The sequence below is a fragment of the Pogoniulus pusillus genome, chromosome 23 (genome assembly GCF_015220805.1).
Source record: "Pogoniulus pusillus isolate bPogPus1 chromosome 23, bPogPus1.pri, whole genome shotgun sequence".
Taxonomy (NCBI): Eukaryota; Metazoa; Chordata; class Aves; order Piciformes; family Lybiidae; genus Pogoniulus; species Pogoniulus pusillus.
In genome coordinates this window covers 8,897,348-8,923,786 of record NC_087286.1, presented here as the reverse complement: position 1 = coordinate 8,923,786, position 26,439 = coordinate 8,897,348, and the positions used below count along the sequence as shown (strand labels likewise).

The following is a 26,439-nucleotide window of genomic DNA, read 5'->3' as shown; positions in this document are numbered from 1 at the left end:
GAAGTTACAACAACTACCCCATGTATGTTTTGGGGAGAAGAGACCTTTCTGTAGAACAACCTTTGCAAAAGCAATGCCTAAAGGTGAGGGGAAGTGCAGAAATCAGAAATGAAGTGAGGACTGTCACAAGGTGCTTATGACATCTATATTCTAATAATATATTTTTTCCTTTTCCATTAGGAACAGTTAATGCTCTCAAGTATTTTCCTGTTAATATTAGGAGGATCTTAAGAGTTCAGTTCATTCTTTTCAATGACACTAAGAAAAATACAAGATCAAGGTAATTTACCTTATCAAGACAGAATCTGTCTTGATTTAATGCTCCTTCTTGGGCAATTACTTTGATACCTACAAAATTACCTTCCATCTGAGATCCATATGATCCACCAGCACAAAGCAAGCATCTCTTCCCCTTGAGAATTTATCTAAGTGGCTAAAACGGTTTTAAAGTTTTTCTCCTGTTCAAATGCAGTTTTCATTGATACTGACTAATCACCACTTCTGTTCCACTTGCTAAGAAAAATCAGCCAACTTCTTAATTTGATGCAATCTTAGCAATCATAGAATCACAGAACATTAAGGGTTGGAAGGGACCTCTAGAGACAGAGTCCAATTCCCCTGCCAAACAGGATCACCTGGGGCAGGAACACATCCAGGTAGATCTTGAAAGTCTCCAGAGGAGGAGATTCCACAGTGTCTCTGGGCTGCCTGCTCCAGGGCTCCAGCACCCTTGCTGTAATGGAGTTTCTCCTCATGTTGAAGTGGAACCTCCTGTTGTCTACAACTCCTTGAAAGGAGCTTGCAGTGAGGTGGGGTTTGGGCTCTTTTCCTAGTATCAGGTGATAGAATGAGAGGAGATGGCCTGAAATTGTGCCATAGGAGGTTTAGGTTGGAGATTAGGAATAACTGCCTTACTGTCAGGCATTGGAACAGGCTGCCCAAGGAAGTGGTGGAGTCACCATCCCTGGAGGTGTTCAAGAAATGTGTAGCCAGGGCACTTTGGAACATGGTTTAATGGCCACAGTGGTGTTAGGTTACATCTGGACTCAGTGATCTTAAAAGCCTTTTCCAACCAAACCAATTCTATGGGTTTATGATTTTTGTATACAATTTTAGGACTTCTCCTGACTCTGAAGTCACCCAGAATACTTCAAGGAAAAAAAAACCTGCATGTTATGATCCTGAAATCCTTCTTCAGGGATAAGAGGAGCTCTCCAAGAGAAGATTCCCTATCTAAACTGCCCATGTGTGAACCAAGCCCGTGTGTTAAGCAGCCCACAGAACTGCTGTACAAAGTGAATAATGTGATGTCAATAATTAAAATGAGCACAGCCCAGTAACTGGAGTGTACACCACCAAATTCTTTCCATGAGGTGAGGGTTTTTTTTTCTTCCTCCCAGCCTTTCCTTATGAGTGAGCACAATTTGCCCTCTGGAACAACTCATCAAGGATATCTGCAGAGCATTCTGAAAACAAAGCCTTTTAAAATGAATGTTCTTCCTGATTTAAGCTGATGTCTCTGACTAATGAACAAGGTAATTGGGTTTATTTATCTAAACCAATCCTATCTTGCTCAATAATGGGAACGACATTGCTCACAATTGATTAGGACACCCTTCCTGAAAATCATTCTATGGGAAGAACTAAGCCAGGGAAAGTTATTTGCTATCTCTTCCATAAGCTTTCCCTCGTTCCAATGCTGCACAGCCTTTTTCCAGTTCATCTCTGGCTCTAAGACAATTATTTCAACCAACATTCACTGCAATATATTCCTTGAAGACAAAGATTATCTGCAAGAACAACAGTGAGTTACTCTGTGCCAAATTAGAGTCCTTTTAAAAATCATAGAGACTGTAACATAAAAATGAAGGAATTTCTGCTTTTAATAGGATAATTACATTAATTTCTATTCTTAATAGGCTGATTAAATTCATTTCTACTTTTAATAGGATGATTTGTATCTGACTCATAATAGGGTGACTTGAATTTGATTGATGGGTTTTTCTGTAACCTCATTTCTTTTTGAAGGCACATTTGAAGTCTTTATCATAAATAAACATTGGAAAAGATTTCTTGTCAGTACTTTAAAAATATTCAATATATTTGTTACATATAAATATTTCCAAACCTTCATTATAAGTATTTCAAAAATATAGAAAATTTTCATTACAAATATTTCAAAATCTTTATAAGTATTTTAAAATGTTCAAAATTTTCATTACAAATATTCCAGAATCTTCATCATTATTTTAAAATATTCAAAATAGTCATCAAAAATAAAGATTTCAAAATCTTCATAAGTATTTAAACATATTCAAAATAGTAATAATAAAGAAATATTTTAAAGTCTTCATTATAAGTATTTAAAAATATTCAAAATAGTAACAATAAATATTTTTGAATCTTCATTAAGTATTTAAAAACATCCAAAATATTCCTTGCAAGTATTTCAAAATATTAATTGTAAGTATTTAAAAATACTGAAAATGAATCCTTCAAAATATTAATTGTAAGTATGAAAATACTTAAAATATTAATATTTCAAAATATTAAGTGCTCAAAAATATTAAAAAAAGAATTAATATTAAATACTTCAAAATATTCATAAGTAGTTTTAAATGCTCAAAATATTAATTTATACTCAAAGTAGTGGAAATATTAATTTATAAGTATAGATTGGACTGGATGATCTTGGAGGTCTCTTCCAACCTGGTTGATTCTATTCTTTTTTTTTTTTGCTATTTTTTTCTTGTATTTTTTCCCCCATTGAAAAATATTCAAAATATTAATTACAAATGAATATTTCAGAATATTCATCATAAGTATTTAAAAATATTCAAAATAAACACTGCAAAACATTCGTAAGTACTTAAAAATATTTAACATCTTAATTACAAATAAATATTTCCGAATATTCATTATAAGAATTTGAAAATATTGAACATATTAATTACAAATAAACACTTCAAAATATTTATAAGCACTTACAAATATTGAGAGCATTAATGACAAATAAATATTTCAGAATATTCATTATAAGCATTTTATGATAGTCAAAATATTAATTGCAAATAAATATTTCCAAATATTCATTATAAGAATTTGAAAATATTGAACACATTAATTACAAATAAACACTTCAAAATATTTATAAGCACTTACAAATATCAAGAGCATTAATTATAAATAAATATTTCAGAATATTCATTAAAAGCATTTTATGATAGTCAAAATATTAATTACAAACAAATATTTCAGAATATTCATTGTAAGCATTTTATGATACTCAAAATCTTAATTACAAATAAATATTTCAGAATATTCATTATAAGCATTTTATGATACTCAAAATCTTAATTACAAATAAATATGTCAGAATATTCATTATAAGCATTTTATGATACTCAAAATATTAATTACAAATAAATATTTCAGAATATTCATTATAAACATTTAAAGTCAAAATATTAATTGCAAATAAATATTTCCAAATATTCATAAGTACTTAAAAATACTCAAAGTATTAATCACAAATAAACATTTCATAATATTTATAAGTATTCATTAGTATCTTTAAATAGTTTTAAAATATTTTAAACTATTTAAAAACTATTAAAAATAGTTTAAAAATATTTTAAACATATTGTTAATGAAAAGCATTTTAAAATATAGTAAAAAATGTTTATTAGAAATATTTCAGAATATTAGTGATTTTTTTTAAATCTTCAAAAGATTGCAAAGTCTACACTGAAATGATTAAAAATATTACAAATAACACAGATATTCACTGATATTAAAAAAAAAAAGCCAAACAAAATATCAGGACAGTCCAGGAGAGCAAGAAAGATTTCAGAGCACTAAACTGAATGCTGTGTTCAGTTTTGGGCTCCCCCATTGAAGAGGGACAGGGATCTGCTGGAGAGGGTCCAGCAGAGGGCTAGGAGGATGATTAGGGGACTGGAGGGCATGGCTTATGAGGAGAGGCTGAGGGACCTGAGGCTGCTTAGTCTGGAGAAGAGAAGACTTAGAGAGGATTTGATAAATGTTTGTAAGTATCTGAAGGCTGCCAGGAGTGGGGGGGACAACACAGGCTCTGCTCACTGCTCCCTGGGATAGGACAAGGAGCAATGGGTGTAAATTGCAGCAGAAGAGATTCTGCCTCAACACAAGGGGGAACTTCTTTGCTGTAAGGGTCACAGAGCACTGGAACAGGCTCCCCAGAGAGGTTGTGGAGTCTCTTTCTCTGGAGACTTTCAAGGCCTGTCTGGATGTGTTCCTCTGTGATCTGTGTTAGATAGCATTGTCCTGCTGTGGCAGGGGGGTTGGACTCAATGATCTCTTTGGGTCCCTTCCAACCTCTAACAACCTGTGATGCTGTGAAATTGCTTGCTTTGAGGGCAACAAAACCCCCAAAGAAGTAGGGGCTGCAGACATTGCCTTTCCTTGGGACAAAATGAATATTAACCATCTTCTGGGTTTCATTTGTTGGGTTTTTTTTGCTAAATATACTTGAAATTCTAAATAGATCTGAGGATTTTATTTGATCTCATAACTGATTTTGCTGAATCAACCCCCAGGATGTGGTTTGCATTTTCTTCTTCTGGATTGTTGTTTGGTTACGTTGTTAGATACCCCCCAAAGCCCAAACCACACAACTATGAAACCATTTTTAGTTCCCCATCTGAAAAAACAAAGACCTTTAGTGGCAAGTCCCTCGACCTTGTTTTGTCATTGTTATCATCAGCAAACATAAACAGCAGTAAAACACAGTTACAGCAGGAATTTCTGAAGGGAAACAGCACTGCATTTCTACAGTGCTCTGGAATGCAGTGGGTTTGAGGGTGCTAAGTTTGCCAGTTTAAGCTAATTACAGCAAAACTGGGGGGGCAGTGGCTGACACTCAGTCAGGCTGGGCTGCCATCCAATGAGGTCTGGACAGGCTGAGAGCTGGGGGAAGGCAAACCTCATAAAGTTCAATAAGGACAAGTGCAGAGTCCTCACCTGAGGAGGAATGACATCAGGCACAGGTACAGGTTAGGGGCTGCCCTACTGGAGAGCAGCTCCACAGAGAGAGACTTGGGCAGCAAGTTCTGCATGGGCCAGCAATGTGCTTTTGTGGCCAAAAGAGCCAATGGCATCCTGGAGACCATCAAGAAAAGTGTGTCCAGCAGGGCTAAGGAGCTCTTTCTCCCCGCCTCTACTCTGCCCTGATAAGACCACACCTGGAGTATTGTGTCCAGTTTTGGGCTCATCAGTTCAGGAAAGACAGGGACCTGTTGGAGAGTCCAGCAGAGAACCACAAGGATTAGTAGGGCACTTGAGCATCTCTCCTATGGAGAGAGACTGAGAGCTCTGGGGCTGTTCAGTCTGCAGATGAGAAGACTGACAGGAGATCTGATGAATCTCTATAAATACCTGAGGGGTGGGTGTTAAGTGGCTGGGTCCAATTTCTTTTCAGTGGTCAGCAACAATAAGACAAGGAGCAATGGCTACAAACTGGAACAGAGAAGGTTTCAGCTCAACACGAAGAGGAACTTCTTTACAGTGAGGGTGACAGAGCCCTGAAGCAGACTGCCCAGAAAGGTTATGAAGTCTCCTCTGGACACTTTCAAGACCTGCCTGGATGCATTCCTGCGTGGACTACCCTCAGTGAACCTGCTTTTGGCAGGGATGTTGGACTCAATCTCTGGAGGTCCCTTACATCCTCTGACATTCTGCCATTCTGTGAACTGAAAGATTACTTTGACTGCCTCGTGATGCCATCAACCCATCTTCTGAAAGACAGCAAACATGAGCTGACACCCTAATTTTATGAGTAATCTTAAAAGTCCCTCCTCTGACACACTGATCTCTTCCTTTGTCAAGAAAAAAAAGCAAGCATCATATAAAAGGATCAAATAAATTCCCAATCAACAGGATTCTCATTGGTCCATCAGGAAAAATCAAAGCAGGAATGCAACTTGATGTAACTGTAGTAACTGTTGGCGTGAGCCTTGGTGCATTTCTTTCTTAGACAATTGTTCAGTAAACAGGATAATAAAAAAAATGTGTGATGGCATCATGACAGTTCTACCAAATGAAACCAATCCAAGTCATCCTTCTTCTCCACCTACTAGCAAAAGATCTCACCAAAAGTTAGTGGCCATACAGCAGGATTCATAATCTGACAATGGGTGTTGATTTCTTCTCCCTAGTAACAAGGGACAGGAGGAGAGGAAATGGCTTCAAGTTGCACCAGGGGAGGTTTAGGTTGGAGATTAGAAGAAATGTCATCACAGAAAAGGTTCTCAAGCCACTGCAAGAGGGTTCCCAGGGTGGTGGTTGAATGCCCATGCCTGAAGGAGTTACAGAGATGCAGATTTGAGGGACAGGGTCTAGCACCAGACTTGGCAGTTAGAGAATGGTTGGGATGGATGATCTTCAAGGTCTTTTCCAACTTAATTCTATAATTCTAATTCTCCATCTGCACTCCTGCAAGCACATTTTATCCCACTGATGCATTTCTAACACACTGCTTCATACTGAAAAGGGGAAAATTGGTAAAGAGGACAGTTGAAGGACTCAGAGGTAGATTTTGGCTGCTGTGTTCAGTCTGCTCTGTAGAGCAGAATGGGAGTGTTATTGTACAAATGCACTTTCTACAATTTGTTTAACCACCTGAAATCATATTAACAGAAGATATTAAATAAGTATCTTAGGGACAGGCTGTAGATAGAATTGCAGCCCACACCCAAATAGTTTGAAAGAACAAAGATGTCTCAGAGGAAGTGGTGCTGGGTTCCACTGGAAGTGCTTTTAAGGACAGGACATCTTGTTGTGTGACTGCAGAAAGGATTATTCCTGTAACTGAACCAGCATTAGAAACAGTTAATGGGAAAGGGAATTGTCAGTGACTATTGGCAAACCAGACTGAAGCAGAGTTCAAGAACTTTCTTTGGCAAGAACAAGCCTACCAAATCCAGAGCAATGTCTTGTTTCGCTCTATCTCCCCTACACAAGCAACTTGTTTCCAGATCCTCTTAACAGGGAAAGGAGACATGATGAAGCAGCACGAAGTTGGCAGGCCATAGGTCACTCTCTTCTAAGTAAAAAAAAAGTGCAGTCCCCCTCCAGGCTGTGGTCATTTCATGAAGCACATCTCACACAGACACACCTCTGAAGTGACTGTTATCTAAGTGACCCAGATGAACACAGCAGCTCTCGGCAGTAGTGTCCAGAGATTATCCTTCCTTCCCGCTGCAAGAGGTTCCACCACCGGTTTTAATAATACAGCTCACAGCTACACCTCAAATACTGGATTCAATTTTGGGGTCTTCATTCCAAAAAAGAAACTGAGGTGCTGGAGTGTGTCCAGAGAAGGGCAGCAAAGCTGCTGAAGGGTCTAAAGAATGGAGCAGGTGAGGAGCAGCTGAGGGAACTGGGGTTGTTTAGCCTGGAAGAGACTGAGGGGGGATCTCACTGCTCTCTGCAGCTCCCTGAAAGGAGGCTGCAGTGAGGTGGGGGTTGGTCTCTTCTTCCCAGTATCAGGTGATAGAATGAGAGCAAATGGCCTGAAATTGTGCCAGGGAATGTTTAGACTGGATATTAGGAGCAACTGCTTTAGTGTGCTGAGGAAAGAGTGGTCAGACATTGGCACAGGCTGCCCAAGGGGGTGGTGGAGTCACCATCCCTGAAGGTGTTCAAGAAATGTGTGGACATGGCACTCTGGGAAATGGTTTAATGGCCATGGTAGTGTTCAGTTGATGGTTGACTGGATGGTCTTAGAGGACTTTTCCAACCAAAAGAATTCTAGGATTCTGTGACTGGAAGGACTCTAATGGGAAACAGAGCGGACTAAATATAGAAGAATCATAGCATAATACAGCTAAGACAAGCAAAGAAGTAAAACAAGCCCTCTGCTTGCAAGTAAGGGACGGAGGATGAAGAACATCTGTTTTTTCTCTTCCTTTTCCTCCAGCTTACACAAAACCCAAAAGAAGTTTATTTCAGCACAGTGGCCTGGTTGTTCACACCTGCAGCATCACCAGACTTTGCAATCTGTAGAGATCACCAGTTTAGGCATTTTGAAAGCAAACTTACCTGGAAGTCTTGATCATCAATTCCAAACCTCTCTCTTAGATTTCGGAAAACCATTGGACAATATTCCTTAAATTTGAAATGGCTTGGCATGTTTTCTCTGAAAGAATATCAAACCAAATCAACTTAGTCTCCTGCACATGCAACAAGCAGCTCTAGAGTGCTCATTCTGTCTCAGTTTTGTTCACGGGAAGCAGTGGGTTAGGAGATTTACAATCTCCCTTTCAAAGCTTTTATTTTCCTTAATGAGATTTGGGCTCAATGTGTTCTTTTTCTTTACAACTTTCAATACATTTAGACATATTTGTTTCTAACAAGCTTCAAAGTAACTGAATCAAACAAACACAAACCACATTTTGATAACTTTGTAAACTGAACAGCCAACAATGACACTTGCCCATCGCTCAAAAATAACATCAGAGGTGAAATCTTAGATTGGATTATACAAGAATTACTAAACCATCTGTGACATTGGAAAGTAGTGACAAGTGCCAAAGCTTCAAGAAAATTTGGGTCAATTCAGTACATTTTAATAGTGGTAATTTCAGACTTACAGATGAGTAAAGTTACTTTGGATCTTCTCCCCATGCAGTGCTACAGGCTGGGGACAGAGTGGCTGGAGAGCAGCAAGGCAAAGAGGGACCTGGGGGTACTGGTTGACAGCTCTACATGAGTCAGCAGTGTGCCCAGGTGGCCAAGAAGATCAATAGCATTCTAGCCTGTATCAGGAATGGTGTGGCCAGCAGAACCAGGAAAGTCTTTCTGCTCTGGTACCCAGCACTGGTGAGGCCACACCTTGAGTATTGCATCCAGTTCTAGGGCACTCAGTTTAAGAAAGCTGTTCAAGTGCTGAATGCGCCCAGAGATGGGCACCAAGGCTGGTGATGGGGCTAGAGCACCTGAAACCCTGTGAGGAGAGGCTGAGGGAGCTGGGGGTGTGCAGCCTGGAGAAGAGAAGGCTCAGGGCAGACCCTATTGCTTTCTACAACTACCTGAAGGGAGGCTGTAGCCAGGTGGGGTTGGTGTCTTCTCCCAGGCAAGCAGTCACAGAGCAAGAGGACACAGTCTCAAGCTGTGCCTGAGCAGATTCAGGCTGAATGTTAGGCAGAAATTCTTCATGGCAAGAGTGACTGGCATTGGAATGGGCTGCCCAGGGAGGTGGTGGAGTCCCCATCCCTGGAGATGTTTAAAAGGAGACTGGATGAAGGCACATAGTGCCATGGTTTAGTTAATTAGAAAGTGTTAGGTGATAGGTTGGGCTCAATGATCTCAAAGTTCTTTTCCACCCTGGTTAATTCTGTGATTCTATGAAAGGTCAAAGAAGCAGAATTCTAACTTGTTTCAAATATCTGCTTGCATAAATTCAGGATTTACACAGTACAGCATGAATAGTTTTGGACATCTGCATATACCACTCACAGAGCATTGCATTGAGTTTTTAAGTGATGTAGGCAAAGGAAATCATCTCAATTTTGGAGTTTCTATAAGGAGTGGTGTGATTTGGCATTATGGGTTTATAAAAAGCTTTGATATATGCTTTAAACTCTCATTCCTGTCCAAATAGCTCATTTAACAAAGACCAGGCAGGTGAACTGATGCTGTTTAAAATAAAATACCCACCTAAATGCTTATGGATTGACAAAAAATAATCAAGAAAGGATCACCTTCAGTACCTAAGATACTCATAAGGCAGTAAGTAATAAAGCACACAGAGAAAAACTACTACCCAGCAGCCCCTGCTGCTGCTTTTCAGCACAGCACAGATGGTTATGTTTATCACAGGATTAACTTAATCACCAAAACTTTAGTCCATGAACTGAAAAATAGCAGAGTTCATAGCAGTTCAAAACAACAGTCTCTGTCACCATCCACTTCTACAAAGAATTCTTACTTGCACTTACTTGTTGAAAAGGTGATTGTCCACCTTTATCTTTGAGTAGGCTTTGAAATCATCTGGCATCAGCATAACAGGGATTTGAACATGGCTTAGTTCATTGATCTAAAGAAAACAGAAGAGATTTAGTTGCTGAGGTCTTTGCAAAATTACAGAAATGTTATTTGGTCAATGATTTCTTGTCCCTGGTCTGGAAGGAAATGCAAGTAAAAGAACAATGCAAGAGTAGTTTGATTTGTTCCAGATTAAATGCGATCATGAGATTGACACTTTGGAAAGAAACAGCATTACATATTTATACTAGTTTTAAGGGAAAAAAAAAGTGCTTCAAAGCAGACCAGGAGTGTACTTTTTATGGCAGGTCAAGAGGATTCCAGCAGAGAGGTCTTTCATCCCAACACACTGCTCTTGTTTTGTCAAGTGAGTTATGCTTTCCCAAGGTAACGCAAATGCTAGGATTTCAAATCACTGCTTACCTTTGCAGCAGATGAAATAGCCTTGGTATTCACTAATTGTTGAGGCTGGGATGCACCTCTGAGATCACCAAGTCCAGCCTGTGTCCTAACACACCACATCGACCAGACCTTGTTAGTGAGTGCCACATCCAACCTTGCCTTAAACACCTCCAGGCATGGTGACTCCACCTCCCTGGGCATTCCACTCCAGTGTCTAATTCCCCTTTCCATGAGGAAGTGCTTTCTAATACCCAACCTAAACCTCCCCTGGTGTCGCTTCAGATCATGTCCCCTTATCCCTTCACAAGTTGTCTGGGAGCAGAGCCTGACCCCCATCTGACTATAGCTTTTCTTCATGTGAGTGTGATAAGGTCCCTCTCCTGACTCTCCTCTTCTCCAGGCTGAGCACCCCCAGCTCCCTCAGCCTCTCCTCATCAGCCCCTCTCCTCAGTTTCATTCTTCTCCTCTGCCCCAACTTCAGCCCCTCAATCTCTCTCTTGCAATGAGGGCTCAGAGCTGCACACAGTGTTCAAGCTGAGGTCTGCCCAGTGCCAGTGCAGGGCAGAATGATAGTCCTGGTCCTGCTGGCCACAATTCCTGATACAAGCCAGGATGCCATTGGCCTTCTGTGCCACCTGGGCACAGTGCTGGCTCATGTCCTGCACTGCCAGGTCCCTCTTTGTCAGGCTGCTCTCCAGCCACTCACCCCATCTGCAGTGCTGTGATAGCCTATGCTGAATAGTGCTGCTATTCATAGAACCTGAAGTGAAATTCTGCTTACATGTGAACACAACCACACACACACACATGGAGCTCAATAAGCAGAGATATAAACCTCTGCTTTACACAAGTGCAAACACAAGTGCTGCACTCAGTTTGTTCAAGCATTCAGTGACTTTTGTGATTGCTCAAGTCAGACAAACTATTTAAGTAGATTTTTTTTCCTCACAAACACATGGAGATGTGGGTTCTAAGCCTTTCCTTCTGAAGCTTTATTTATAGGGACTGTTTGTTCTAGTCAAAGGTTGAACCTGATGATCTTAAAGGTCTCTTCCAACAAGAAGGATTCTGATTCTACTTTGAAACAACTCCTGTCACTCTTCTCAAGGTGAGGATTTCTCATATATATCTGAAACTCACTTGTTAGCACATCTTTGTGCTAAACTGCAGACAGCTTTACTATTACCTGCTTTGTAGACAAGGCTTTATGCTTGCATGTATTAAATAACAATTACGGCAGTAAATTGTAACTAAACCACGCCAAACAGAAGACAAAGAACTCTTAGCTGCAGTGCTGCTTTCAGATCATGAATGAGATAACCTATTCCAATGACAGTCACCAAATACCTCTGACATACATTTCACCTTAGGATGCTCTATACCCTGCCTCTGCATCTCAATTTACCTGGTCAAACCCTTTTGCTCATGCAGAGCACATCTTGCTGAAAACTGCTAAACAAAGTTTAGAGGCAAACCTAACTCTGTACAAGTACAAATGCACAGCAGAGGTGGATAGAGAAACACAAGGGTGCTCCTCTGCTCTTAGCACTGCTTATCCAACACTGTTTTCCCTCTTAGGAAGCTGTTAGTTGCCTTTAAGTACTACTCTACTGAACACAGCATCAAGAATCACTAAGTGGTAGGGTATGGAGGGGACCTCCAGAGATCATCTAGTCCCATCTGCCTGCTAAAGCAGGCTCACCTAGAGCAGGTTGCACAGAAACATGTCTAGGTGGGTTTTGAAAGTTTCCAGAGAAGGGGACTCCCCAACCTCTCTAACCAGCCTGGTCCAGTGCTCTGGCACCTCACAGTAAAGAAGTTTCTCATTAATTTCAAATTAGACCTCTTCTGTTCCACTTTGTACCTCTTGCTGCTTGCCCACTGAGAAAAGCCCAGCCCCATTCTCTTGATCCCCATCCTTCAGATCTTGATAAGCACTGATATCTCCTCTCAGTCCACCCTTTTCCAGGCTGAACAGCCCCAAGTCTCTCAGCATCTACAGAGATTCTCCAGTCCCCTTGGCATCTTCATGGCTCTTTGATAAACTCTCTGCAGTAGACTCTCTCTTGAACTAGGAAGCTCATAACTGCACACAATGCTCCAAGTATACACCAGAGCAGAAAACAGGCAGGAAGAACCTCCTATGACCTGCTGGCTGCACTACTTAATGCACCCCAGGAGACCGTTGGTCTTCTTGGGCACATTGCTGTCTGATGGCAAACTTGCTTATCAAGAAATCTTCACAGAGACAGTGATAGGTTATAAATACTGGAGAGGAAAAAAAATGGGCTCACTTGCAAGTGTGAGTTTTTGCAGAACTGAAGTTAAACAAAATAAGAAAAGAGTGAGAATCCTTTTAGCTCCCAGACAAAAGAACCCAATGAAAGCAGGCAGGTCAAGCAGCCCCAGCACTTCAGCACCTTCAAGCCCTCGTCATGTTTCCTGCAATGCCTCCTTTTTATCGTTCAGATCCCTGCAGTCCACGTGAAAACTGATAACATCTGTGAAATTTACTGTTTCTTGGGGAAGCCTTTGGAAGCTTCAGACAGCGGCACAGCAGTTGTAGAGCAGAGTGGAGACAGGAAACAGGAAGCTCTCTGGGATGGGCTCAGTACGCTCTGGTCCTTGGTGATGTAGGCTGTACACTCCCTCCTCCTTCCAAACGGAGAAAAAGAAGAAACTCCAGAAAACTTTTGAAAATACAGCTGTCCAAACCCCACAGATCCTACTGACACCTCATTAAATGTGACATAAACCAACAGCATTGCTCCAAAATCACTATACCTAGCATACGCACTCCTTACTACAGGTGGTATTGCTGACATCAGCCTCACCCTGAAGCTACAGGGTAAGTTCTTGAGCCTGTAGAACTAGTTTAGCTGTTGGGCAAACAAAAGTAGGGACAAGTATATGCATAGATTCATAGTGTGGCTTGGGTTGGAATGGACTTTAAACATCATCTAGTTCAAAACCCTCTGCCTTGGGCAGGGACATCCTGCACTGGACAAGACTGCTCATTCAACTTGGCTTTAAACACCTCCAAAGAGGTGGCATCCATGATCTCCCTAGGCAACCTGTTCCAGTGTCTCACCACTCTTGCTGGAAAGAGCTTCTTCCTAATATCAACACTTAAATCTCCCCTCCTCAATCTCCAATCCATTTCCCTTTGACCTATCACTGCAAGGCCTTGTAAAACATCCCTCCTGAGCTTTCTTGCAGACTCCTTTCAGGTAGCAGAAGGCTGCTCTAAGATTTTCCTGCAGCCTTCTTTTCTGTAATGCAGAAATACAAAACTTTAGATTTGCTTATACAGAACCAACTACCCTTTTAAACTGCCTAAGTGTACAAATTCCATGCTTGAAAACAGGAGCCACAGATCTATCTGCGTGTACATTCCAGCCAAAAACCACCTCAAGAGCACCTTCCACTGAATGCTGTCACTAAAGCCAAATGCATCTAACTGCAGTTATTTCTACTCACAGCACTTTCCCTTGTGAAGTTGCATTCTAAGTTACCAAAGTGCACTGAACTAATTTTCATGTGCATTTTGCTTTCCTCATCTGCTGATGTAAAAAGTTCTCGGGATACATCCAGAGATTCGCTTGCATGCTGTGAATATTTAAATTCACGCTATAATGGCACAGCTTTAATTGCACCTGAGGGCCTTACAAATGTCATCTACACAGCGAAATAACAGATAAATGTGCTTGCATTTGCATACTTCAGAGATTTTTAATCTAAGCAGAACATCCAAAATACTTCTCCTAGGAATTTCCCTCGAAGATCTGAATGTATAATCCCCTACCCTCCAAATCAGGGGGGAGAAAAAAAGGGAAGCTAACAGAGAAAGGGGTTTTTTTTTGGCTGTGTATAGTTTGGTGGTGTGGGGGGTTTTTTTGAGGAGCTTTGGGGGATTTTTTTTGCAGGAGCTTTGGTTTCTGGGTTTTGATTTTTGTTTGCTGTGTTGTTTTTTTGTTGTTGGTCATCCCGCCCCCCACCTTTTGTTGTTGGTTGGCTGGAGAATTGTTGTCTTTTTTTTTTGAGATTCATCCAACTCTGAGCGATGTAAAAGTCACTTCTCCAGTATTTTAGGGAATTCCTCTTTAGCAGAAGATTTAGGAAAAAAAAAAAAGGCAAGTGATGAACACAGAGCAGAACTGACCTTTGGTTCAACACACCAGCTGAGTAATGCCTTGTCCTGGTGGCACAGAGCGTTAATTAATTTAAACCCTTCCAGTCTGAAGCCTTTGTGCAACAGCACATTTTCAGGGACAGCACATTTGACAAGGCCAGATTGGAAAGTGCACACATGACAGAAAGGAATACCTGTGTCATTAGATCTTAGGGGAAACTGGAACCACTTTGGGGTGGGGGGAAGAAGGAAGAAGAAACAATATCCGCGGCTTCCCCCAGCAAACAGCTCTTGAAAAGCTGGAAAAACAGGGAGAGGTCAGAGGGTTCAATTCTCCGCTTTGCCATCACCACGTAAAGAAACTCAGACGTATTTCATCCCTGTGAGGCTGACAGAACACTGGAACAGGCTGCCCAGGGGGGTTGTGGAGTCTCCCTCTCTGGAAATATTCAAGACCTGCCTGGCTGTGTTCCTGTGTGATCTGGTCCAGGCGATCCTGCTGTGGCAGGGGGGTTGGACTGGATGAGCTCTCTACATCCCTTCTAGCCCTTGACATTCTGTGATTCTGTGAAATGGTCACATCTGAAAGATGCTAAATATGAAACACAAAGATGCCACCTTGAGCCTTCCAACTCATCTCTGATGACAATTTTTCTTCTTTCTCTCCTGTGCTTGGAAGTCGAGCACGACAGAAGATGTTAACTAAGATGCAAGTGATACCTTTGCCAAGTATTCTGTGCACCTCTTTGTGTTACCCACAGCTTGCTCAGCGATAGCAAACGAAATGCAACTGTGAGGATGAGAAGTTCAGCACTCCCAATTACAACAGGAACTGTGTTACAAGAGCTGAAATAATTACAGAAGAAATGAGAAATACCCATTTTCCTCTGAGGAGTGCTTCTGAACCTACCGAAATCATAAGCAAGAAGTAATTTCCCACAAGAGATAATGACGATACACAAATGAAGCAGAAAGAGCTCACTAGGCAGAGACTGACTTGTTGCTTAGGACTCAGGATCAAGCTTTCATTTAATTACTGCTAAGAGAATCCACATTTAGAGCATCTCTAAATGCTCCATGCCCAGAAAGAAAAGTTCTTTTGGTCCTGCGAGCTCCAGCACTTAACTGCCCTCACGTGTGGTTGCTGATGCAAAGCTATGCTGCGGTTTGTCTTGCTGTTTGAAACAAGACAATGATCAGTATAATCTTTGAGGAATTTAAATCCTGTGTAATAGCCTTAGAGAATGGATTATTTTAAATATAAATGACTAAGATGCTAGTTGCATATTATGGATAAATACCTCCTCTATTAATAGCATTTGTGAATTTATGCACACAAGATATTAATAACTGACCCAGAAACATGCCTTGAAGTGATTTATTCAAGCCTCTCCTGGGATACTGATACAGAGTAAGGTGGAGACATCCCCCACACAACTCAGCAGCTTTAAGGAAGAGCAGTTTTAAAAGCTTCAGAGTAGCACTGCCCCTTTAACCAGAGAGCTACAAAAAAAAATTGATGCATTAGGGATGTGCTCAGAGCTGTGACTGGTGGCAGGTGGGTGGGGGCTGAAGCCAAAGGAGGCTTTTGAGGCGAAAACCAACTGATTGCAACTCATTTTGCTCCTGCAGGTTCAGGATTGAATTCACACTGTCAGGAAAACAGAGGTTGTAATTAAACTGCAAATAAGAGAATAATAAAAGCCTACTGGACATTGAATAAATAGTAAGACTCAGCTGGTAATGATTCTGAAATTAGCACACAGAGAGGTGTTCCCACAAAGCCATCTCATATTGGTGACATTTCAAATAAGCTTCCCTAATTTATATGATTTGAAATCAAGCAATGAATATATCATAAATTGTTAGCCATTATTAATGGCCCTTATTTAATTCAGAAACATTCACTCTAAACACCACATTACTAGGGCAATGCATAATTAAACATTAGTTTTCATTCTGTCGGAACATAAGCAGCAATAAATTGCCTGTATGCAAAGCAGACAATGAGATATTTAAGCAGCATATAATAAAGGCAATTTACTGCATATATTGCAGGTTGAGCCAAAGGAGCCAGAACAACCATCACCAGATACAAGCTGGTGCCTATCACCACCATGCTACAGCAGGTAACTGGTCTAAGGCATTACAGCTGCTCTTATTAATTAAAAAGCATCATCTATAACACAACAACACACACAAAAAAACAAACCACCAAACCCAAACCCAATAAAAAAACAAAAGAAACAAACCAAAACAAAACCCTCCCTACCCCCCCCCCCCAAAAAAAACAAACCCAAACTAACCAACCAACACAACCAAACCCCTAAAAACTCACCAAACCAAACACTCCCCCCCAAAAAATAAAATCCATGTCCATCAACGTCCACATTTTCACCCTGAGCACATCACAAGCAGACTACTTAGCAAGGCCTAATGCTGCCCTTGGAAATTCTGCTCTGTAACCTTCTAGAGTTTTGTATCTCTGCTTGAATATGTAATGTAGATATTGTTTCCTTTTAATTCAACAGCTCAGGCAGGCAGGCTGGGTGAAGCCCCGGAGAGCTGAGGTGTTTTCACACTGAACAGCTTGCTGCAAAATCTCAAGTGCAGCTAAAGCTCCCAGCACTTTCACACGCAGGAAAATCCCTGCTCCTGCTGGTGCTGGATGGGGCTGAGGTTGTGGAAGTGCTACTCTCTTTTTAGCTCTGTTTGTCTCCCACCCCCCTTTCTACACTGAGAGCCAATTCACAGCAGTTCGATCTGCAGAGACAAACAGGCTACGACTGGGTTGTTACTCTGAGGGCAAGTCAAGTGCACTCTCCCCAAACTTGTGTATTTTTAACCGCGGATTTTGGAAGAAGCGGGAGCGGATTTGGGAGAAAGAAACGACTGAGGTCTAAAAATAGACTTGAACTTTTCACACCGCCAGCAGTTCCGAGAGTTTTGTATGTTGGTGGTTTACTCTCTGCCTCTCAGCCTCTTCTTTGGCAAGGAGAGCTGCAGAGGGCTCTGAAGAAAGTATCAGCACTTTCTGTTCAGACACGCAGTCATGGCTGTGACAGGGCCAGAGAGTCTTCAAAGGCACAGCTCATAGAATCATAGAATCATATAATCAACCAGGTTGGAAGAGACCTCCAAGATCATCCAGTCCAACCTATCACCCTGCCCTATCCAATCAACTAAACCATGGCACTAAGTGCCTCATCCAGTCTTTTCTTGAACACCCCCAGGGATGGTGCCTCCACCACCTCCCTGGGCAGCCCATTCCAATGCCAATCACTCTCTCTGTGAAGAACTTCTTCCTAATATCCAGCCTATACCTACCCTGGCACAACTTGAGACTGTGTCCCCTTGTTCTATTGCTGGTTGCCTGGGAGAAGAGGCCACCCCCCACCTGGCTACAATGCCCCTTCAGGTAGTTGTAGACAGTAATAAGACCATCCCTGAGCCTCCTCTTCTCCAGGCTGCACACCCCCAGCTCCCTCAACCTCTCCTCATAGAGTTTGTGTTCCAGGCCCCTCACCAGCTTTGTTGCCCTTCTCTGGACACGTTCCAGCACCTCAACATCTTTCTTGAATTGAAGGGCCCAGAACTGGACACAGTACTCAAGGTGTGGCCCGACCAGTGCTGAGTACAGGGGAAGAATAACCTCCCTTGTCCTACTGGCCACACTGTTCCAGGATGCCATTGGCTCTCTTGGCCACCTGGGCACACTGCTGGCTCATCTTCAGCTTACTATCTATCAGTACCCCCAGGTCCCTTTCCTCCTGACTGCTCTCCAGCCACTCAGTCCCCAGCCTATAGCGCTGCTTGGGGTTGTTGTGGCCAAAGTGCAGAACCCTGCACTTGGCCTTGTTAAATCTCATTCATCCACAGGGCAGTCAACGCGCACAGAAGCAAGCCTACTGCCCTCTTACAGATTGCTCTTCCCAAAGAAGACTGCAGAACCAGAAATGCAACAGAGGAAGACTATTTGAGGGTATACAATTTCACATTTAGGAGGCTGTAACCTTCCGTTCTTCAGCACTTTCCTAACCAAGTGAATACCCTGCAGGTCTTGCCGAACAGAGCACTGCCCTGATTGCTAGAGCACAGCCACCTACAAGATAAAGTTGCTTAATCTTATTTATTCTCTCACCCTACAAAAAGCCACTTCCAAAGCTGCTCCTATCATGCGAGGAGCAGAGGTTCAGGTTAAAGCACAAGGAGCTGGGTGGTGACAGGCAGAGCTATAGGCAGCATTTACATCCTTCTCCTTCCCAGATGTGGAAACACGCCTCGCTATTGCTACCAGGACAGTAAACGCCTTGTGTTGAAGTATAAACTGAAAGTGAAGTGATTATTTTACAACTCTTTGAAATCTACCTTGAAGGGTCTGAAAAGGGTGAATGAGGTCAGCAGCTAATCAATTTTGTGGAAGACATTTGCCTGTTGCGGGGCAAAACCATCATTTGATAAATGTCATTTGACAGTTTAAATTACACTCAAAGCCATTCTTGCAAGAGAAATAAAAGGTTAAGCTAAGTTCTGCTGTAGAGAAATAAATCAGTTCAGCAAAATACTCCTTAATATGTTTTAAATGAGGTTTTCATCATTTCAATCACACAAAAATTCATCTCCCTTTTTTTTTTTCCCCCTGATTCCTCCCCCTTCCCCCTTTCTTAAAAGCACAAGGTAAAAAGTATCTACCCAGACCTTTTTTATTAACTATACAACGTGCCAGGAGTTTAAACTGTGTAAGAGACCTCTCTTACAGAGGTAATTTCTGGTTACCTATTCAGAAACAAGTCCTGATATTAAAGTCATTATGTGAACAAGAAAAACCCAGGACAAATTTAAATTTCTTTGAGTATTTAGGATCAATTTTGAAGGGTACAATAGGAAAAAAAGACAAACCACCAAACCAATGCAGAAGCTCATCTTGCTGATAGAATAAGTCACAGAAGCTTTACTTGTCTCAAAACATCTACTAGTAATTTCTACAGCAGCTTCACGTTGTCCCAGCTGAGGAAGTAGCTGTCATGAGATTATTGGCTTTCAATGAAATCCAATAATCTAACGCTAGAAAAGTGAGCCCTGTTGAATCAAATGTTTTCCAAACTGCTTTTCCCCAAGTACCAAATGCAGGAGCTCTGAAGTGCTTTGCAAAAAAAAAAACAAAAAACCCAAAAAAAAACTAAAAAAAGATTACCTCATGGATTTAGTCAGATAAACGAGCATGTCCATTATAGCTTTTATTTTTCATTTTTATTATTTATTTTGTTTTATCCCCAAAGCAGAAAAACTTTTTTGAAGTCTTATGGCCTTCGAATTGGAAAAAAAACAAAAAAAACAACAAAACAACCAAAACACAAATCCAAAACTCAACCAAACCAAAAACTGTCATAGTAGCCCCCAAATAGGACAAGGGGCAATAGGTGGAAGTTGAGGCATGTGAACATGAAGACGACTTTTTCCCTGCACGGCTGACAGAGCACTGGAACAGGCTGCCCAGGGAGGTTGTGGAGTCTCCCTCTCTGGAGATATTCAAGAACTGTCTGGATGCTTTTCTGTGTGATCTGCTCTAGGTGATCCTGCTGTGGCAGGAGGGCTGGACCAAATGATCTTTTGAGGTGTCTTCCAGCCCTTGATATTCTATGATTCTATGTTTTCATTGAGACTTTAAGTCCTATTTTTTACGGTGCAAGGATCTCTTTGGGAAGGGAATGTCTGTAACAGATGCATCCACGTGGGACAAAGGATGTTGTGACTTACTGAGCTCAGTCCCAATGCAGAGAGGGAAAACGTTGGTTTTGAAGAGTATTTGTTTCTTGGTGTTTATCTCTAAATTTGGTTATATCAGCGGCCCCGAAATCCAAAGGAAGAATTTAATAGCTTGGTTTTATCACTCCTGCTCAGAGAGTTTAGTGGGACAGTGTTTAAAGAACCTACAAACAAAAGCTCCAAAGTCATTCTCAGCAAACGTTTTGGTGCAAGGTTTAAAGTCTTTCAAGTCTCTTGGACACTTGCACAGTCTAGAAACCCCAGAACATCTGCTGCATGCTGTGAGACAAGCAGAAAGCCCTGTTTCTACTGATCTGGTCAAACTTGCTATGAATCTGCTTACACCTTTCAAAGAGTGCTAAAATTAACACTTAGTAACGTGCCAAATAATCCAAGACAAACAGAAATGAAGCAGCTCATCTATCCCTCTCTCTCTATCAATCTATATATAAGCCTGCCATGACAATTCCCTGTTCTACTGAACAGCTGGGACAAAGGCAACAGTATGCACAAAGACAGTAGTGCACATTCATGAAATGCAAAACAGAGAAGCAGAAATGTGGCTTATTTGCAGGGCAGATTTCAGACACGGAAAACAGTTTGAGTAGCAAATGGCATACAAAAAAAGTGTGGTTTCAGTCTAAAAGGGGATTGCAAGGCAGTGGAAGTCCTTCAGATGTGGATGGGTTGTGATGCACACAATACAGATGAGCTCATCCTTGCTTGCTAATGCAACAGTTACGAAGAAAACAAGAGAAGGCAAAAGCTCAGACAACTTAATTTGCAAGCTATTAGCTGGTGGGCTTGCCACAAAATGGATAAAAGAGCGTTTTATTTTTGCAGCAGAAATCTGTCAAGTCATCTTATTTTAAAGTTCAGTCTGCATGCTGAGGAGTTGCTGCTTTTTAATCCAATCTTTCACAGCAATAAGTATCTCCAGCTATTGTTTAAAACACTGCTTTAAAATACACACACTTGTCACGAGAGCTGACAGCAAACTGCTCTGTTTTTCTAATCACAAAGTAAACTGCTTATCTGGCAACAGATAAACTCTTAAGTTCACTTGGTTTTGTCCTGAAAGCTTCACAAAAGAGGATACCTAAAAAGAGGAGGGTACCAGGAGGGACTTGCAAAGGCCCAACAAAGATAAAGTTTGCAGATTCACAAATTGCATTGGGCTGGAGTGGACCCTCAAAGGTCATCTTGTCCAACTCCCCTGCACACAGCAGGGACACCAACTACAGCAGATTGCTCACAGCCATATCAAGGCTGATCTTGAATGTCTTCAGGGACAGGGCCTCAACCACATCCCTGCACAGCCAGTTCCATTATTTCACCACTCTTATTGTGCAGAACTTCATCCTGATGCCCAACCTGATGCATCAGAATGGGCTGCAAGTGCCCACTGCTGACTTCTGTCCAGATTCTTGACCACCAGCACCCTCAAGTCCTCCTCTGAAGGGCAACTCAATCTCACCATCTCCCAGCCTCTATCAATATCGAGTGACACCTTGACCTATGTGCAGGATCTTGCACTTTGCCTTATTGAACCTCAGGAGAGTCTCCTCAGCCCTCCTCTCCAGGCTATCCAGGTGCCTCTGGGTGGCATCCTGTCCTTCAGACTTACCAACCCACCACATCAGTTAGATACAATGTCACATACAGCTCATAGATACCTGTTTTGCTGGTTTCCTAAATAATCTATTGTGAATTCTGGAGATGAGTCCAATAAGTAGAAAGGAAGTAAAATAAAGTTACACTTACGTAGTTTATTCCATGAATGATGTTACTCAAGTTCGGAAACCAACCACACAAACAGAAAACAGCCTTAGAAGGAGTCTGTGAAACAATTCTCACCTCTTGCAGAGATCATATTGTTAAGACATGATCATATTTTTTAAGATCATGTAGTTAAAAGGACTTTTTCTGATCAGGAAAATGGAGTCCATGCAGTGAAACATAAAACTCCAGGAAGCAGCTGAGTAGGTACAGAGATGCTGTGACCTTACCTGAATACTGTCACTGGCAAAATTAAGTTCAACAGGAAAAAAAAAAAAACAAAACCCAAAGAAAAAAACCAACAAAACCACAGAATCACAGAACTGACAGGGTTGGAAGGGACCTTGAAGATCATCAAGTTCCATCCCCCCTGCCATGTACAGGGACACCTCACACTAGATCAGAGCCACATCCAGCCTAGCCTTAAAAACTTCCAGGGATGAGGCTTCCACCACCTCCCAGGGCAACCTGTTCCAGTGTCTCAGCACCTGCATGGTGGAGAACTTCTTCCTAACATCCAGTCTGAATCTACCCACTTCCAGTTTTGCCTATCACTACCTGACACCCTAGAAAGTCCCTCTCTAGCTTTCTTGTAGCCCCCTTCAGATACTGGAAGGCCACAATAAGGTCTCCTTGGAGCCTTCTCCTCTCCAAACGGAACAGTCCCAACTCTCTCAGTCTGTCTCCATAGTAGAGCAGCTCCAGCCCTCTATTCATCCTCATGGCCCTTCTCAGGGCACACTCCAGCATGTCCACATCCTTCTTGTAACAGGGGCTCCAAAACTGAACACAGTGCTCCAGTTGTGGTCTCACCAGGGTGGAGCAGAGGGACAGAATCCCCTCCCTCGCCCTGCTCGCCACACTTCTCTTGATGCAGCCCAGGCTCTGGCTGGCTCTCTGGGCTGCAAGTGCATACTGGTGGCTCATGTTCTCTTCCTCAAAGAAAGACAAAGTGTAATGGGAAATGACACCTGTGGAACCATTTCACATATAACAGAATGTGACTCGACTGCTTAATAAAGCAGAAGGCTTTAAGAGTGAGGAGGATAAACTGGGATGGCCACAGAAGGAATGCCATAAAGAAACAATTGAAAGAATCAGATGGGCTTTATCACTGAAATAGTAGTAGAAAGGAAATGTAGAAAAGCCAAATGTTTGGGATATTTTTACAGTGGCACAAAGAGGCTAATGCACTGCACACTATTATTACTATTAATAATTAAGGAGAAGAAAGGCCAAGCTGGTAACACCCTAATGAACCATCACACGTCCCAACCTCCCAGATAATGTTATTCAGGCAATAGCTGACTTGTGAAGAAATGACATTAAAACATGCCTCATCCTGGCTGTTTACTACTATGGATCAGGTGAAGGCTGAAGCCATGAGGCAAGTTTTCTGGAACCAGCAGCAGTGGCACTTGCAATTGTATAAATCTAATTCATGAAGTTAATTAACTGCAGGAGTGACACCAGCAGCAAGCGTAAGGAGGTCATACAACAGCATTTAAGCATTCTGTAAAGCACCACAGCAGTTGTTTGTGGTAACATGGACCTTAGAGTCACCAGAGAGCACAGAACTTGCTCTGCCAGCATGTATTCACCTTCAGGTGAAACATTTTTTTTTAGCTGTCAACTTCTATCTTCCAAGGAAGGCAATAATTTTCTGCACAGCACTGTGCAAAATATTGCACTACAAGTCCAAATGGGTAAGCATTGTGCCTCCTTGGTTCAGGGAAATCCTTTATTTAGCAACCTGATGCATCTGGGTTGACTGTTAGTATTTACCATGCCATTTTGTTCACTTCAAAGTGGGATAAAAGCCCAAGGTCAGGCTAACAGGTCTGGAGTCACCTGTTAGGGTTAGCAGGCTTCCAGATTTTAATCAAGATGGCCTTTTTTTTTTTTTTTGCTGCATGAAGCCACTGTTTGGGCTCAGCTTGAGAAAATGCTGTCAGAGCAAAAGTAGTTGTTGCTGCTAGTCAAGACAGCATAACAGATCCTGGGAGGAGACATGGAAGGTCTTAAGTCTCAGGGAAAACAAAAGAGCCTGAGCCTGGTAGCAACCTCAAAACAGGCATTTACGATTGTTTAAGCACAGTTGCAGCACCTTCCTGCCCAGCTCTTCTGAGGTCCTTGCAGCAGGAAAACCTTCCTTGGTCTCCCCTACCCAGTTTCTAAACATGCATTACTTTCCCTTTCTCACAGACCTTAACGTACGCCTTCATTCACACATATCCCTACAGCTTCTGGCTACTCAAGCAATGAGTTTCTGTACCAGCTGTCAGGTGTTTGGGAAAGAACAGTGTCCTGGTGTGTTTACAGTGAGCTGGGATTTGCTTCTGCTCTGGATCTCCTTTTCCATTTATTTTGGCTGTAAAGCTATACACAACATTTCATGGATTTATTGCCATCACTTCTCAGCCGTTAACTGCCCAAATCTAACAACTGTGACGTTCATTTTGCTGCAGGCTGGGCATTTAAATTGCTGTCTGCTATTTCATAACCCCTAAAAGCCTGGCCAGCCTTGCAGGGGAGGAGGGGTGCGAGGGGAGGGCAGAGCGGGGCTGTTGGGTGGTCATCAGCTCTCAAGTTCCATCACCCGCCCGGCCTGACTCAGCTGGGAGGTAAACCGATTGCACGACTCAAGGTAAACATCCTTTCCCTTTACCCCTTGATGCAAAATAAAATAGAATTTGTTAAAAGCAACCTAATATAATTGCCTGACCTTTTCCCTTAGTTTACAGGTCAGACTTTTGTTACGAGAGGATTTCACAAGCTTAGAGGGACAATAGGACACATTCAATAAGCAAGAGGACAGAAATCCGCTTTCTATTTATATTTGTCATAGCCCATAAATAAAAAGCAACTCTGCTGGTTTTAGTGCCCTTAATCTGAGCATGCTCCAGCGTTCCCCGTGCCTCTGAGGGGAGATCAAACAGAAAGGACTGAAAATCTTGGGGTTTTTTGGCTTTTTTTTCCCATGTAAGGATGGCGACAACAAAAGTTCACTTGGATTGTAAAGACAACCTGTAAAGATAAGCAACTTTCTGCAGTGGTTTCTACTATGTTATCCATGGTAACACTGTCCTCAACACAGCCAAAAAAGCATTTCCCATGATTAGGTGGTTGATGCCACTATTTGATCAGCTGCCCCTCATTTCCTCTCCTGGAGTCCAGAATCCCATTTCCAAGGCTCAGAGAGCAGCCCCAGCCTACAGAAACTCTCTCTCATTACTGAGATGTGACTCAGGTTACCTATTGCTCCTGTATGAGAAAGGAAACCTCTAAGGTTAGGCTTTTTAAAATATTTCTATACTTGAAAAGCCAAATTAAAAACATTGAAAAGATTTAATTCATCCCCTAAGCAAGAATTTTGGACATATCTACAGAGGTTTTACATGCATATAGACATAGAAATGTTAAAAGTCCTGAGCTACCATTAATACTGATCTTGAGAGAGGAAATTTTCCAACACAAAACCACTACAATAAAATGTAAAGAGTTCTAGAGTACACCCATGGCAAGCACTTTTTTTCCCCTTTTATTCCTCTCCCTCCCCCCTCCCATTCTTTTTCCCCCTTTTTAAATAAGCATTTTTTTGGGAGGGGGGTGGGAGAAATCAAACCCTCTCAGTAACCAGCAGCAGCACTGAACTGATCAGTCTGGGGACAGCACTGCCACATCCTTCCCACATCTTCTCCCCAGTCTCCAAAACTAGCATTTAATATACAGCAGCATTTCTGCACGTTTTGAAGAGCTGAAGCCACGTAGTCTCAAACCAGCAGCATTTTGGGGGCCAGAGGCATGCACTGCACAGCACAAGGGCCAGTGAACTCGACCCACAGCTGCTTTGCATCACCGCACCAGCACAGGCGAGCTGGAATGTGCACCCTCCTGCCCTCCACATTCCTCTCTGCACACAAACTCTTTTTTTTTCCATTTTCAGCCTCACCAAGAAATATTTTTTTGCTGCAGAACAATGCTAAAAAGGAAACGCTGCCCTTGAGTTGGATATAAACCTAAAGAACTGGGGAAAAAAAACCCAAACCAAATCTTTTCTTATTTTTGAAATTCTCACTATTGCCATTTTTGCCCCAAGGTGACCAAGACCAAAAGTTGCCAAACCTTTTAAAAAGCATCATAAAATGAGAAACAGCAGTACCTTGCACTCGTGACTGCACTTCCTCCCCAGGACAGCCATTCATTTCTACTGGTAATTCACTTCTACAGTGGCAGAGAGATGGAGCGACTGAAGGGTCTGGTGGTAGCCCTCCAAGCCACGAGGAGCCAGAGGAAACTGCACATGTAGCAAGTTAAAGAACATACTCATCAGGAAA

General features: G+C 41.9%; 1 protein-coding gene across 2 annotated transcripts in view; it reads right to left on the bottom strand.

The window, feature by feature from the left end:
• The window catches only part of PIP4K2A (phosphatidylinositol-5-phosphate 4-kinase type 2 alpha), a 123,777-nt gene that overhangs the window by 41,746 nt on the left and 55,592 nt on the right, over positions 1–26,439 (bottom strand). For both annotated transcript variants that reach the window (XM_064162514.1, XM_064162515.1), the window contains exons 2-3: positions 9,978–10,075; positions 8,080–8,176 (exon numbers count right to left, since the gene is read on the bottom strand). In XM_064162514.1, coding sequence (XP_064018584.1) covers positions 8,080–8,176; positions 9,978–10,075 — 195 coding nt within the window. The remainder of the gene's footprint in view (positions 1–8,079; positions 8,177–9,977; positions 10,076–26,439) is intronic.